Raw genomic sequence first — 16,671 nt, 5'->3', positions numbered from 1 at the left:
GCAGCAGCTTGAACTGAATAGCGCGATACATTATCATTACTTCTTTGTTCGGACGCGATGATGATCTGTTTGTGAAAGGGCCGCAGAGTGCCGGGCGCAGACAGAGGGTGATGTCGCAGCAGCTGAGTTGTCGCTGGTCCCTAGTGAATTGCGACATTCTCTTGAACGCTCTCAGTGTTGTTACTAGTCAGGAAATGTCTGTCTCCATCGTGTCGAGATCACTTTTTAAGGGTAGTTTTGGATTTACTTGTATTTTGTTTAGTTTTTTTAATTGCTGAATCTAAACTGTGTCTTCTAACTAACCCCAATCTGTGTGTTACAGATAAAGTCTCACCCTGGGCTGAAGAAGATATTGGCGGTAACCGCTGTCGGTACAATATCGATCATATTCCTGGCCCGTCACTTTAAAAGACGACGTGGGGGGAAGAAGAAAAGCAAAATTCCCTCCTGGGAATCCAGCCACCTCCTGCTAGACGGCACTGGAAACGCGGCATCGGAGAAAGGTGGGATCAGGCGGGGCGGGGTGGTGGGGAGGAAATAAATTTAGGAATAATCTCATACATGCTCTAGTATTAACATTATAATCTATAAGTGATTACATTATTACTTACATCATTATTAGGAACAGGGATCCTGTGTATGGTGACGGATAATTGATCAGTCGGATGGAGTGTTGGTACATCGCTGTGGTGTGTCCCCATCTTAACTTATAGCTTCTACTCCATCCAATTACAAAATATATCTAATTGAATTTTTTGCCTGACCACGGCGGGGTGTATAACTCCTGAGCTGTGACTGTATCTCAAGTTTGAAGTTGGCGTTCGCACCCTGTGGCGAAGAGGGAGACCTTGCCATCTCCCGTCATTTTCCCTGCTCCCCGGTGCGTCTTTGTATGGCGTCTACTCTGCTAGTTATTTACATTTTCATTTTAAAATTAAGGCTTGAAATGTTTGCGGCGGCCGTGTCTGAACCAGTCTGAAAGTGTTTGAGCGTTACCATATTCAGATTTGTGTTTCATGGCTTAAGCTGCACACACACACAACGATTTAGTAAATGAACGATTTTAATAAACGATTTTCGTTCATTTCTTTCAAGGGAAAAATGAACGAAAATCGTTTACTAAAATCGTTCATTTACTAAATGTAATGAACGATTTTTTTTTTTTTAACTACAAACGATTTTTGCATATTCCCTTACTGAAAATCGTTGAGTTGGTCAGTCTGACTGTACTACAAACGTGAACGCGCATGAACGATAATCGTTCGTTTTAACTCAGAAAGTAAACGATTTTTAAACTATATCGTTATCGATAATCGGTCAAAAAATCGTGTGTGTATGCACCTTTAAGGTAAGTAATGAACGATTTTCGTTCAGTTTTTCCCTTGAAGAAGTGAACGAAAATCGTGTTACAAAGTAGTTGGTTTTACTTTACTTAATAAACGATTTTCTGTGTGTTGAAGGAAAAATTTTGCAACATCTATTGAAAATCGTTGAGTTGGCCAGTCTGACTGAACTACAAACTACAATCGACCTATGTGAACGGGCATGAACGATAATCGTTCGTTTTACACTGAACGATTTTTTGAACGATAACAATGTTGTTATAATTAAATCGTTTTCTATGCTTAAATATAGCTTAAAGCTAAAATTCAATGTATTGCACATTTGGCAAACATTAGAGCCTGGTTGAGAAACAATATAGAGGATTTGTATTGGTAAGGACACAGCTGGGTGTAACAAGGGCAGTGCCATGGTGCCAGCAGGGGCACGGAGGTAAGCAGGATGTCACAGAATACAGATCCTGGGTGCCCCAGCAGCAGATTAGTGGGGTGCGGTTGCTACCAGCCAAATGTGGGGAAGGTTGTGGTGCCAGCAGCTCTACAGACAACTTGTTCAAACTTTGTGTTGTTCAGTAGTTTTATATACTAGGCGAGGATAAAGATGATATATAGAGATAGATATATATAATACACAGTGTACCACGTTCTCTCTCTCTCTCTGTGTGATGTGTACAGGCTCCAGCTGCTCCAGTAGTCGGCAGAACTTAACGCTGTCACTGAACGTGGTGAAGGAGAAGGAGCCCCGAGCGCTGCACATGAATGGAGGATTGTACAGTAACTATTCAGGGTCTGCGCAGAGTTTGGCCTCAGTAAGTCCTGATGACACAGCAGATAGGTGGGACGTTCCTCTAAAGGGGCACACTTGCACATAAATGCACCGCTTCTGAGTTGGGGCCAAACCATGCTGCAATGCCACGGGGGGGGCACATACATGTATTTTGCATGCAGAGTAAATTCTGGCTGCTTTTGCATGTAGCCCACATATGCTGAACAGCATTATTGTTACACTGCAATTTAGATCTGAGTTTAGGCATTCCTCTCCAAAATCTAAGTATCTGCATATGTTACATCTGCCCCCCTGCAGCGCAGCATGGTGTTACCCAGGTGCAAAGTTACTCCCAACTCACAATTAGCCACAAAGACCTAAGTAAACTGGACGTAAAATGAATGGGGGCTCCTGGAGACAGGAACTCTGATTTTTGATGGACCCGTCATTTTGGTTTATGTGAAGAGAACTAGTCCACTGATCACATCCCTTTCCCACCATTGGGGATCCCACATTCATAGTTTCCCCAGCACCAAGCTCATCATTCTGTGTATGACTGGGAATAGCCTAATCTGCTTCCTTGTCAGTATGTGGTGTTTATTTATTAACATTTCTTTTTATAGTGCCAGCATATTGCGTTGTGCTTTACAACATAGTAATAATACAAGACTGGGTAATAACAGGCAGATGGAGAGGTGAAAGGGCCCTGCTCGTACACTTACAATCTATAGGGAAATAGGAATGTGATACATTGCATTGATTACAAGTTCTTAGTGGGCTGTATGATCCACTCATTCAGCAATGCTGGCAGCAGTTCCGGCCTGGGGTCAGCATGGAAAGAGAACACATGTAAATTTTGCGAGAGCTGTGATGATAGGCGGTAATTGGGTAGGATAACTTTGGGGGGGTTTAAGTGGGGTGATTCTGGAATCTGATAAGCTTGCAACAGACGCCTCAAGGTCCGGAGGCTAGAGGAACGTCTTGTGATAAAGGGAGTGGGATTTCCAGAGGTAACTTTGGTGAAATCGGGGCAAGGTGGTAGCAAATTATTTTTTAGAGGCATTTTAACGCAGCGCATGGAATAAGGAGGGGGCCGGTGTGATTTTTTAATTTTTTTTTAAGGTACGGAGTGTAAACTCCTGTCACAGCTGTCCCTGCATGAATCCCAATCCCTGGGATAAAGCTGAGGAAGAGGATATGAAGATCGTGAACATCCCGGTCACAACGCCAGAGAATCTCTACCTAATGGGTAGGTGAATAGATGAGGAACGTGGGGGCGCGTGCGGTATAGATCAGTTCTGTAACAGAGGATCCCAACCAGCTGCCTCTGACTGTGCCCTGTACATCTTGGCACTACGTCTGCTAGATCTCCGCATGAATATTTTCCATGTACTTTCCTCTATTATAACCAGGTTGCAGCCTGTCTCTTCCGGGAGGTAGATTATAGAAGAGAATTCGGAATGGTATGCAGTCAGGATGCCGACGGTCTAAATGCCGACCGTCGGCATCCCGACTGTCTAACCCCGGCAAGTGTCTAATGACAGGCGTCGAAATCCCAACGCTTATCATTAGACCTACGCCGGGAGCCCAACACCCGGCTTTCCGATCGAAGGTAAGCCGGACATGGAGACAGCCGGGGAGTGTGTGTGGGGTTAGGTTAGGGGCTCCCGGGGGAGGTTAGGGTTAGGCACCCCCCCGGGAGACTTGGGGTTAGGCTGTGCGGAAGGGGGGGGTTAGGTTTAGTATCTTAGAGGAGGGTTAGGCATTTGGGGGGGGAGGTTAGGGTTAGGCACCCACCCGGGAGACTTGAGGTTAGGCTGCGGGGAAGGGAGGCTTAGGTTTAGTAACTTAGAGGGGGGTTAGGGTTAGGTACTTGGGGGGGAGGTTAGGGTTAGGCACCCCTAAGGGAGTGTTAGGGGGGGGAGGTTAGGTTAGTCAATAGGAAAAATTCCTGTTGGGATCTTCACTTCCGGGGCTTCCGCTGTTGGGATTTGTAAATCTTACTGATCCCTTTGGAATAACAGTATTTTGTTAATGGAGCGCGGTGTAACTAGCAGTGACTGAGTAAAGGTACTCTATTCATATTTAAATATATCTCCCAACTTTATGTGCAGTAAATAATGGATTTAAACTGACATTTTAATGAAATATGATTTATATAGTTTAAAGATTGGTACTTATGACATTGTATGTTGTATTTATGCTCTGATACTGCTTTATATGTTGAACATGTAGCTGCGTACACATTGTGGTGCTTTAATAAGTTGTTAATAATACTAACCATTAACCACAGGTCCCATAGTTGTGTCCTAAAGTTATTTCTCTATATACAAATCTACCATGTTGTATGATAATGTCACCACTAGGGGCACTGTCCAGATTACATTTATGGATTAAACCTCATACCTATTGATGAGATGTATGAAGCTCACAGTCCTCTTCATATGCAGGAATTAATGTTCTCTGTATAAGACTTTCATATAACTAAAGGAAAAATGATCCATGTAAATAAATAGGTGTATGTGTGTGTATGTATATATATATATATATATATATATATATATATAATCAGAAAAATCAGAAAAAATTCTGAATTTTTTGCAACGTTGACCATTCCCTTTTGTTGAGTTTGAATATGTATCGCATACTTCATTGATTAATTATTATTATTGTTTATTTATACGGCGCTTACAAAGTACATAACCAAAAAAGTAACTTACAGTACAATACAATACAATACAATGCAGGATAAGGACAGGGATAATATACAATGATACATTGGTGGCCATAACCCCAGATAAGCAGCCAAGTGTTAGGTGCCCTAGTGGTGAGTAAGAAGTAGATTAAAATAAAGTAGGGAGAAGCACAAGAGGGACGAGGGCCCTGCTCGCAAGACCTTACATTCTACAGGGGAGGGGCAGACAGACAGGGGTGAACATATATAAAACCAGAATGTATATATAGTATGCATTAGAGCTGTATGTACCACCTATCACTAATATGGTCCTCTCCCTCCCCAGAACACCACAATGCAGCTATATCATATTTTTTATTTATTTTTGCCGTCCAACACTCAATGTTTTTTTTTTTCTTTTTCTGGTGGAATTAGCCCTATGGTGCAATATGTACAAATGCACTGTAACCCATAGCAACCCATGGTATGTTTTTATTTTGTTTTACATCAATAATTTTTAATTAGAATAGTTTCAAGTTAAGGGCTACAGAAAATGCAGAATATAATATATATATATATATATATATATATATATATATATATATATATATTATATAGAACTTGTAGAGGGGCACTCGCAATTCCAATGCGATAATGCCGGGGTGCCTTCCTTGGGATAATGTAGAAATGCGAGGTCTGTTAAAAACAGCAACAGGCGGCACTCCACGGTCTTTATAAATAAAGAAAGATGACCTTTTAACAGACCTCGCATTTATATATATATATATATATATATATATATGTGTATATATATATTATAATATAATATAATATATATATTTTTTTTTTTACAGAAATACTCGCAGGTAATCAACCAAGTCGCAAAGTTTTTCATGTAACGGCAAAATATTGTTCTTGCAAAACCTAAAATTTGGGGAAAGGAAAAGGGCCTCACCCAAGAAAAGCCATGGTATCAACACATAGCCGATTTCAATTCCAGCCAAGGGCTCCGAACTATAGAGAATTCCATGTACTTATCAGACCCCAAGAAAAGGAGATTGTCTGTATAACATTTTAAATTGATAGCAAGACTCTGCCTGGGGGATATAACTTGCAGCACATTTGAACAGATTGCACCATTATAAAAAAAATAAAAATAAAATCCTATATATTTCTGCTTATTTTGTATGAAGGAATGGAGCTGTTTGAGGAGGCCCTGCACCGGTGGGAGCAAGCACTCACGTTCCGGAATAGGCAAGCTGAAGATGAGGCCAACTGCAGCTCCATCCGGCTGGGAGCAGGTGACGCGATCGCTGAGGAAAACGTTGAGGTAGACCTGACCTTTAAGTACTGTGGTTTTTTGGAATGTAAAATGTGATTTCAATTGGACACTTCCATCCAAGTACAGCACACAAAACCGTGGCGAAGTCTGAAGGTGCCTACACACTATGCGATGTGGTCACGATGCGATGTCGTGTCCGATTTACCTTGAACACTCCCTGGCAGCTCCCCGCAGTCCTGGACACGATATGGTGTTAAAAAGTGTCCAGTGTGACAAGCGATGTATCGTTCCTCCTAACTATTCCAGTGCATCGTGTCTGAGATTGGCAGATCATGCCTGTAACAGGCAAGATCTGAAGATGCGATGTACAACCAGCGGGTACGCGTAACGGCATTGTGATCGTGAGTGGACACTCGCGGTTTGGACATATTTTACACGATTTGTCGTTCCGATGCGTCAAAATCGTGTCAAATATTGCCTAGTGTGTAGGCACCTTGACTTAGCCTAACAAAAGCTTGCTCGCTACGCCAACTGTACCGGTGACATTGCCAATAACGATGTACAAGTGACTCGACATCTGGCGCATTCCCAATACTAATCCAGATTGATAAATGCAGTTAGATGTCCTTGTCTGACTGCACTTGCAGGCCCTCGCCTCTCGGATCAGCCATCAGCTGACCTGGTCTCGCCTAATTCTGTCACCTACATGTGTTACTTGGGCTGAGCGGAATGATTGTTTTGTGTTTTACTAGAATTTTTATAGTGAAGAAGATATTTAGGAGTCTATTTACTAAGACTCCCCTTATCGTGGAGTTAATGCCTCTCCTGCTTCGCCTGTTACCGCTGCGAAGCAGGATCTGGCTAACGCAGCTGTTAATAAAAATAGACCTGCCGAAGAGGGTGAACGCTAAGTCACCCCCTCGGCGGTAACAGCTTTTTTTTTTCAACAAACTTTATTTACTAACGGCCAAACTGACGCTGCTCAAGTCCCGCTTTTCCAGTGAAGAGAAGCAGATACCGGCAGCTATAGAGAAGACACCCGACTGTAGGTGACCTCTCCCCTTAGTAATACCTGGGACACTTAGCGCTGCCATAGGTGTCTATGGCAGCGCTAAGTGCCCCAGGTGCAGTGCGATATTGTCGGCTGTACTTAGCGCTGGCAGGCTGCAGGCAGAGAAAATCCCTTTAGTACGTACTGAGAAGCGCTATGCACAGGGATTTTCTCTGCCTTTAGCATGTGTAAAACCCCTGATCTCCCCTTAGTAAATAGACCCCTTAATGTTTCAATAAATTTTAAAATGTATAGATATATTTTTTTTATATAATAGTGTCGTAGTGATAGCATTCACATATACGCGTGCAAAGGTTTCATTACTAACCATACTGCAATATCTCAGGATTTCACTATGTTGTCAATGTTTATTCCTGTAATGGAATTCTTTCTGATTATAGTATGAAATAGATTTCAGGTAATGCTGAGACTATCCAGGTAATGCTGACATTATCCCATTTGGGCTTCTCTTCGAGACGTTAGGATGTTGGATGTGTAACTACATAGGGAATCCTTATGGTGTAACTAAATTATATTGATGTTTACATTGTTCTAAATCACGTTGCAGGATATTATGAGCGCTGAATTCATCCATAAACTGGAAGCTTTACTACAAAGGGCTTACCGCCTCCAGGAGGAGTTTGAGGCCTCACTCGGAGCTTCTGATCCTGCATCCCTGGCTAACGACATTGGTAAGTAATTACTAAAGGTGCATACACACGTAACGATTTCTTGAACGGTTTAACTATAACGATGTCGTTATCGTTAAATCGTTGAAAAATCATTCAGTTTCTGATTTATAACGATGAACGATTATCGTTCATGCGCGTTCCGGTTTGTAGTTCATTCTGGCTGACCAACTGACCGATTTTTCATTAAGAGAAGCAACATTTTTCGTTCATCGTTGAAACAATCGTTCATTACACTTCAAAAAATCGTTCACTTTTTCAAAGGGAAAAACTGAACGAAAGTCGTTCACTAACAAAATCGTTACGTGTGTATGCAGCTTTAAGGTGCGTACACACGTAACTATGTTTTGAACGATTTAACTATAGCGACGTTCAGTTTTTAAATTATAAAAATAAATGTAAATCGTTCAAGCACGCTCCCATTTGTAGTTCATTTCAGACTGTCCAACATAACGATTTTTATTAAGGGAAGGAACATTTCTCGTTCATCGTTGTAAAAATCGTTCATTACACTTCAAGAAATCGTTCACTTTCAAGGGAAAATCTGACAGATAATCGTGATTCATAATCTGATAGATAATCGTTGGTTACAAAATCGTTACGTGTATATGCACTGTAAGTGACATTTCAGTCCGAAACGTGGCTCCAGAGTGATGATATGCCTACAGCTTTATTGCATTTGTCTATGGTCTGAGCAACTTTTTGAAAGAACTCTTCACCTTTTTCTAACCTGCGATATCCTCTGATTTGGGATATTGATCTGATATTCTGGAAGGCAGAGACATTTGGGATTATATTTGTGGGGTCAGTACATTATGTGGAGAGGGGAATAGGGGCAGCAGCAAGCCACAGACTGAGATTCATGTAGTAGAACAGTATTTCCCAACTCATTCCTCAGGGAGCACTAACAGTGCATGTTTTCCAGGTTTCCTGCCAGAATCACAAGTGAAATAATTGTAGCTCCACCTGTGGATCTTTTAAAAATGTGTCAGTGAGTGATGAACACACCTGTGCACCTGCCAGGAGACCTGGGAAATGTGTCAGTGAGTAATGAGTACACCTGTGCACCTGCCAGGAGACCTGGGAAATGTGTCAGTGAGTAATGAGTACACCTGTGCAGCTACTAGGAAACATGGAATGAGTTTGGGAAACACTGTAAGGAGCAGAACTCGGCACAGATGTTGGTGATGTCCGTTATCCCCCACCCCACACACACTTATACCGGGTACACACTGGCAGATATATTGGCCAATATATCTTGTGTGCTTCGGCCGGTGTGTACCAGCGATATGTCTGTTCAGACATATCGCGTCGGCTCGCTTATGCGCTGTCCGACAGAAGTGAAGCAGTTCATTAGGGCTGGCGCCTGTCCTGATTATGTAATGCTATCTGCACCTGCCCCCAATCACCAGCAGATAATCTGACATAGATAGGGTTCTTATGCTCTATGTATCGATTTGCACCTTTTATCAATTGTACTAATACGCCCCTGACTGCTGTACTAGGCCATTGCTAGAACGCCACATTTAGGGCCGTATTCAATTAGCCGCGAAAAGTTCCCGGCAGATAACGTCATTTCGCCAGGCGGAAACTTATCCCCGTTTTCAATTAAAGAAGACTTTTCGCCGTAGCGAAAATTCTGCACCTTGTAACCAGCGGAAACGATTCGCGTATGAATGAAGGCAAAAAAAAGTGCAGAATTGGGGGTTTGGGGTGCAAAGTTGCGGGAACACACCAGCAGCCATGGGACAGTCCCCAAATGGTAAACTGCGTAAAAAAAAAAAAGTTAAAAAAACACTTTAGATCACCCCAAAAAAGTACTTTCATTTTGGGGGCGAAAAAATCCAAAGTTGGGGGATAAACTTAAAAGCGAAATAGACTCCAGTATGCCCCAGGTGTTTTTTTTGTTTGCAGGTGTTTGCTGAAGGTACGTTTTTTAGAATATCACGTTTTTTAAAATATCACTTTAGCGATTTTTAACCATGCTAGCACCCATATTCATGTACCCCAAATTTGCTGGGACTTCTTATTTTAGCTCCAAAAAAACTCCTAAATGCTATTCTTCATCACTTGTTCAAAGGCGCTGATTAGCAGCAATTGAGAGCATTTTACCACCCCAAATACCTTCAGCAGGGCTATTCGGGGGTATCTATAGTGATCCCCCATGTCAGTACATTTTTTGGGGGGTGTCAGGCTGAGTTCCCCAAATCTGACAGAACTTTTCGCCTATTTGAGTTTCGCCAGGACGTGTTTTCGCGTCCTTTGCAATTGAATAAGGCGAAAAGCGGGGACGAGTGCAATACTTTTCCGGAGGCAAAACCAGCGATGACGGCGAAAAGTCCGGGACTTTTCACCGGCAGTTGATTACGGGCCATTGTGTGAGTACAGCCTCATCTCAGTGTCTTCCTTGCAGACATTTGCTGTTGCCACCTGCTGGCCACAAGCAGTACTACATACTGTATTCCCCTCTTCACCCTACCACCTAAATTCTCTGCTGATTTGAACATTATAGAGAAACATCATAAATTATAATATAATTTTCCATTCCGATGTTGAATTGTAATTGTAGCATTTATGGCTTATGAATACTTTGTTGAACTCGTTTATTGGAATTCTTCTCATAGCTTTTATGCTGTACTTATAAATAAAGCTTTTATTACTATTGGGTAAGGATAGATCCAGCCAGGAATCTTAGCGGATTCTGGAAAGCGTTAATCTACTGTCGTCTGCCCGTGTAAATGTTTAGTCTATGAGACAAGCCTGATCTGTGCAGTGGGTGAGGCAGAGAGTCCTGGCATGTGCCGTGTGCACTTATAGCGCTGGTCGGCTTTCAGAATCGTGAGTGCTGAATAAATCTGACATCCGTTATATAACTCTCTTCTTCTTCAGGGCCCATAGGCTCCACAGGGAGACCTCGGGGTGTAGGTGGGGGATCTGGAATCCGGGCACCAGGCAGTTAAAAGCTTTCAGCTCCCAGGATGCACTGGGTCCACTCTACCTATACCCCGACTCCAAGCCAGAGGCACCTCAGTTTCGTTGGTGCCCGGCCGGAGTTGGTCACTATTACGCAGGGGGCTGCTTAGGCTGCCCTTTAAGCTTTTTATTTTTTTTATCTCTTTATTTTACTTTTGCTACTTAGAGCGCACAGCAGCAGACTGTCCGTGGGACATCGGCGCTGTTGCTCCGTCACCCCTCCGGTGCCGCGACGCCAGTACAGAGCTGGGGATCTCCATGGTCATCCCGCGGACAGTGCTAGCCAAGGCCCCGTGGGAGGACCCAGACTGCAGCCGGACACTAAGGGGGACAAGCAAGGCGGATCAGCGCTTGAGGGGACCCGCGTGGGGAAGGGTCAGGGAAGAGATAGGAGAGGCCAGGAGATGCTGGGGATAAAAGAAGAGGAAACTACAAGTGAGAATTATATTAAACAGAAAAACTGATAGGCCCAAACAGCGCCCCCTGCCCTGCAGTGCCCTGTGCCATGGCACTGGTCGCACTACCCTAGTTAAGGCCCTGCCTACAGGTACCTATAACGCCATCACATCAGCGATATCTCCGGTTTGCTACACTACGGCAACTCTTCCAATTTCAGGCTCTGCCCTTTGGACTATCCGCAGCTCCGTGGGTGTTTACCAAAATTATGGCTATCAGGGCGGCCCACCTGCGTGGTCAGGGTGTCCGACTGTTGCCATACCTGGATGACCTCCTGCTCCTAGCAGGATCCCCAGAAGTGCTTCACCGCCGTCTGTAGTTAACCATTGCTTTTCTGCACAAGCACTGATGGTTAATCAACTGGAAAAAGTCCTCCCTGAATCCCTCACAGAGAATAATTCATCTGGGAGCCCTGCTGGATTCTCAGGATCAGAGAATCTTTCTGACATCAGACAAGATCTCCACACTTCAACTACGAGTGTGCACATGTATCCACAGTCACCGAGTGTCGATCCACTCAGCAATGCAGGTTCTGGGATCCATGGTGTCCGCCTTCAACATGGTGGAATATGCGCAGTTCCATTCCAGGCCTTTGCAAATGCTGATCTTCTCCAAGTGGAACGGGTTACCACCATCGGATCAAAGCTCAGACGATAATGCTCTCTCCAGAGGTGCGTCTGTCTCTATCTTGGTGACTACAGACATCTCCTCTACCCAAGGTTCTCCCAGTTTGGATCCCGGACAGGGTAGTCCTAACAATGGACTCCAGTTTTCCGGGCTGGGGCGCAGTGACCGGTCCGCACTCCTTTCAGGACCGTTGGACATCGGTCGAATCAACCCTGCCAATCAACATATTGGAACTCTGAGCTGTCTACAGGACTCTCAACCTGGCCCAGCACATACTTCACGGAAAACCTGTACAGGTTCAGTCCGACAATGCCACAAACGTGGCTTACATCAACCATCAAGGAGGCACGCGAAGTCTGGCAGCAATGACAGAAGTATCACGCATTCTGACATGGGCCGAGGGTCATCTTCTGGTCATCTCTGCAGTGTTCATTCCGGGAGTTCTCAATAGGAAGCAGACTTCCTCAGCCATCAAGACGTGCATCTTGGGGAATGGTCGCTTCAACAAGAGGTGTTTCATGGCTTCCCGACACAATCACAAACTGCAAGTGTACGGGTCCAGGACATGAGTTGCCGAGGCAACCTTTGTAGACGCACCAGTGAAGTGGACCTTCCAGTTTGCATACCTATTCCCTCCAGTCCCCCTTCTTCCTCCAGTTCTTCGGAAGTTCAAACAAGACAGAGACACTGTCCTGCTGGTGACTCCAGCTTGGCCCAAACGTCTTTGGTACTCAGATCTTCGGAGTCTCTCCATCGACACTCCGTTCCTGTTGCCTCAACGACTGGACCTGTTGTCTCAAGGTCCTTGCCTTTACCCGGACCTGGGTTGTCTGTCTTTGACGCAGTGGCTCTTGAGACATCCCTCTTGAGGTCCAAAGGTTTCTCTAGCACTGTAGTTAAAACTATGCTCAGAGTGCGTAAGCCAGCCTTTACTCATATCTACCACATATTGTGGCATACATATTTCCAATGGTGTCATATCAAAAGCTACGTCCCCCATGTGTTCAGGATTTCCAGAGTCCTGGCCTTCCTTCAAGCTGGATTGGACCTAGGACTCCGCCTGGCCTTACTGATAGTGCATGGCTCTGCTCTGTCCATTTGGTTCCAGCGTAGACTTGCTCCATTACCGGATATCCACACCTTCCACCAGGGTGTCCTCCGGATTCACCCTCCCTTTGTCCCTTCAGTGGCTCCTTGGGATTTGTCAGTAGTTCTTCGGGCCCTCCAGGATCCTCCATTTCAACCCCTGGATTCTGTGGAACTCAAGTGGTTAACAGTGAAGTATTTTTCTTCTGGCTATAGCGTCAGCCAGAAGAGTGTCTGATTTAGGGGTCTCTCCTGTCGCTCTCCATTTTTAATTTCCACCAGGACAGGGCAGCTTCGGACTCGCCATGGGTTCCTTCCTAAAGTTGTTACTTGTTTCCACATTACTGAGGAAATTGTAGTCCCGGCTTTTCAATCAACAGACCTCTCGGCAGGTGAGGCCTCCTTGGCTGTGGTCTGTGCCCTCAGGATATATGTGGACCGTACCAGTTCCCCTCGGAAATCAGACTCCTTATTTGTGCTATATGGATTTCAAGGGATGGCCAGCCAACAAACAAACATTGGCTAGATGGCTTCACAGACTATCTCACAGGCTTACAGGTAGGCAGGACTTCCTGTACCGGCTTCTGTTACTGCTCATTGTACTCTGTCTGTGGGTCCCTCGTGGGGAGCTCGCCGTTGCGCCTCGGCTGTTCAGCCTTGTAAGGCGGCTACGTGGTCTTCTGTCCAGACCTTTCTAAGGTTCTATGCTTTTGATACCTTCGCCTCTCAGGATGCTTCCTTTGGGCGCCGAATTCCCCTCTCAGCACAGGAGCATCCCCACAGTTAGTTGGACTGCTTTGGGACATCCCCAAGGTCTCTCTGTGGAGCCTATGGACCCTGAAGAAGAAAATGAGTTACGGTAAAACTTACCTTTTGTTAAGTCTCTTTTTATCAAAATCCATAGGGTCCACAGAGCACCCGCCCTGACGCACCTGGCTTCATATGGGCTATGGTTCTGGTCACCAGTTTCCCGTCTCCTTCTCTGGTAGAATGTGATTCTTGTGTGTACCTTCCTTCTCTCTTATGCTCCTCCGGCCTTTGGCTTATTACGAACTGAGGTGCCTCTGGCTTGTGGGCGGGATATAGGGAGAGTGGACCAGTGCAACCTGGGAGCTTTTAACTGTGTGGTGCCCTGGATTCCAGATCCACCACCTACACCCCAAGGTCTCCCTGTGGACCCTATGGATTTTGAAGAAAGAGAGTTAACAAAGGTAAGTTCTTAAAATAACAATCATTTTTGAAGTTTAATATATATATATGTGTGTGTGTGTGTGTGTATATAAATAGTGAGCAGTTCCACTTTCCTTATTCTTATCTGTAAACTTTCTCTATGAAACGTGAAAAGCCATCACCTTTACGTTCTTTGCAGTGTATTAAATCTAAGCAGTAAAGTCTGTAAAATAAATAAAGCATAATTTCCGCATGTGTCTAGGACAGAGAACATTTGTTATTTTCTGCTTTTTCTCTCTTGCTCATTCCGAGACATCCCAGGTTTATTACCTGATCAAATCATTGGAATGTTCACAGCAGCACAGACTATTTCAGGAGATGAGTGCTCACCCTGTGGGAGGTGGATCTCTTTGCAGGAAGACTGCTTCCGCTGCCCCCTGTTGTGCTTGCTGTGGCCACCTAGGATGACCAGCCTCACCTGTCTCAGGTGGTGCTTTGCCTCCTCCTGGCATGGGACTTGCTCACCCCCACCTCTTACTTTGGTCTCAGCACAGGTCACGTGGTCCCTCTACATGCTTCCATACAATGAATAGCTGTCGGCACTCTAATTAGTGGATAGCTCCAGCCTTGCACCCATCAGCATACTGACAACCGTTCACGGTCTTGCTGCAGGCTGGGAGACAGGTAGAGAGAGAATGCTGCCTGGCTGCTCTCATTGCATGTAATATACAATCAGAGCGACCGGGGAGCTCCTTTCTCTGTCTCTCAGCCGGCTGCCCTATGCACGGAGCCAGCGGCCACAGACCCCATGTAGTGTGCGGACCTTTGCTCCGTACATAGTGCTGCTGGCTGAGAGACGGGAGCTTCCCGGCCGCTGTGACTGTGGATTACACACAATGTTACCTTATGGAAAGTCTGATGGGAATTGCACAAGCTCTGCATTCCTCAGCACTATATCGGTATAGTATTCCCTGCTTCCCCACAGTTACACAGGGGTCCGGCTATACGTCAGCTGGTCCGGAGCAGGTGATTGGAGGAGCGGGGTATAATGAGGGGGCGAGGGTATCTCTCAGTGGTATTTCAGTACAAAGTGACCAGCAGGTGACTACATACACCAAGTATCCTGTATACTACAAGGGGAAAGGACCAGCAGCCATACAGACCCTTCCCGCACATCTTCGAAGGCCCCTAGTTCTAAGGGCGCCCTATTTAAACCAGGAACTGCTGACTGCTCATTACCAGAACAACTTCTCTCACTAAGGATTAGTCCCCTAGCTCCTGGTTCAGTATCTGTCTAAGTGCTAGCCAGAAAACCTGTTCAGGTAATTGTTCCCATCACTCTGTTCAGTGTGATCCAGAAAACCTGTGACACTATTGCTTCACAGCATCATAAACCATGAACTGCTGACTGCTCATTACCAGAACAACTTCTCTCACTAAAGATTAGTCCCCTAGCTCCTGGTTCAGTACCTGTCTCAGTGCTATCCAGAAAACCTGTTCAGGTAATGCTTCCCATCACTTTGTTCAGTGCTATCCAGAAAACCTGTACCAATATTGCTTCTTATAATTCAGCTCCAGGGCTATCCAGAAAAGATGCTCCAGTATTGCTTCACATCATTCTGCTCCAAGGCTATCAGGAAAACATGCTACAGTATTGCTTCATAGCACTTCGCTCCAGTGCTCTCCAAAAAACCTTCCCCAGTATTGCTTCACAGCATATTTCATTGCAGCCTGCCTCCATTGTGCTTCCGGCACCCAGTTCTAGTTCATTGCAGTCTGCCTTTGAACATTCTCTGTTCTGCTTCAGCCCTAGGTAATCCTGCTAGCCTGCATCTATTCTCCAGCATGCCTTCTCCTGCTAATACACCTGCCTGAGGAACAGCATTATCATACCACCCAGCTTCATCCCATTGCCAGCTCGTACAGCTAGCCAAAGGGTCCCCGACACGAATCAACAAACCCCCAGTGCCATGACACATTGGACAGAGCAAAAATGCAGCTTGCTGTGGACTGAGGACCTCATTCAGAGCCGCTCGCAAAATGCGAGCGCTCGCTCTGAATGAGGGCGGCCGCTTCCTCTTTAATATCCGGCCTCCTGGCCGCTCGCTAAGCTGTGGGTGAGCACCCACAGCTTTAGCGAGTGACCAGGTGATGGTCGCGATGGTCGAGACCATCGCGACCATCGGGGCTTGCGACGAGACCCTTGGGGTCGGGTCTCTTCTCCCACAAGCCCCAGAGAGCTTCCTGCTCTAACAGAGCAGGAAGCTCCCTACTGACATCACTACTGATGTCAGAAGGGCCGCCTACAAACGGCAGGCGTTCCTTCAGGAACGCCTCCGTTTGTCCGGCCACCACCCCTCCCCGCCTACAAAACGGGGCGAGCTGTCAATCAACATCGACAGCCGCCCCTTTTGTAGCGAGCCCCGGAGCGAGTGAATTTGTCACTCGCTTCGGAGCTAGCGCACGCGCACTGCGGCCGCTGTGCGTGTGCAGGGCCTCACCATGGACCCGCTTGCCAGCGCATAGGCGCTTGCGAGCGGGTCTAGATGAGGTCCTG

General features: G+C 45.5%; 1 protein-coding gene across 2 annotated transcripts in view; it reads left to right on the top strand.

Moving 5' to 3' along the window:
• Window positions 1-16,671, top strand: part of MIGA1 (mitoguardin 1) — a 114,953-nt gene that overhangs the window by 27,195 nt on the left and 71,087 nt on the right. For both annotated transcript variants that reach the window (XM_088450088.1, XM_088450089.1), the window contains exons 3-7: window positions 323-503; window positions 2,016-2,149; window positions 3,229-3,355; window positions 5,974-6,110; window positions 7,682-7,805. In XM_088450088.1, coding sequence (XP_088306214.1) covers window positions 323-503; window positions 2,016-2,149; window positions 3,229-3,355; window positions 5,974-6,110; window positions 7,682-7,805 — 703 coding nt within the window. The remainder of the gene's footprint in view (window positions 1-322; window positions 504-2,015; window positions 2,150-3,228; window positions 3,356-5,973; window positions 6,111-7,681; window positions 7,806-16,671) is intronic.

The sequence above is a fragment of the Taudactylus pleione genome, unplaced genomic scaffold (assembly GCF_031769625.1).
Source record: "Taudactylus pleione unplaced genomic scaffold, aTauple2 ptg000506l, whole genome shotgun sequence".
Lineage (NCBI taxonomy): Eukaryota > Metazoa > Chordata > Amphibia > Anura > Myobatrachidae > Taudactylus > Taudactylus pleione.
The sequence above is the reverse complement of the archived record's forward strand: the minus strand, read 5'-3'. Positions and strand labels throughout refer to the sequence as shown.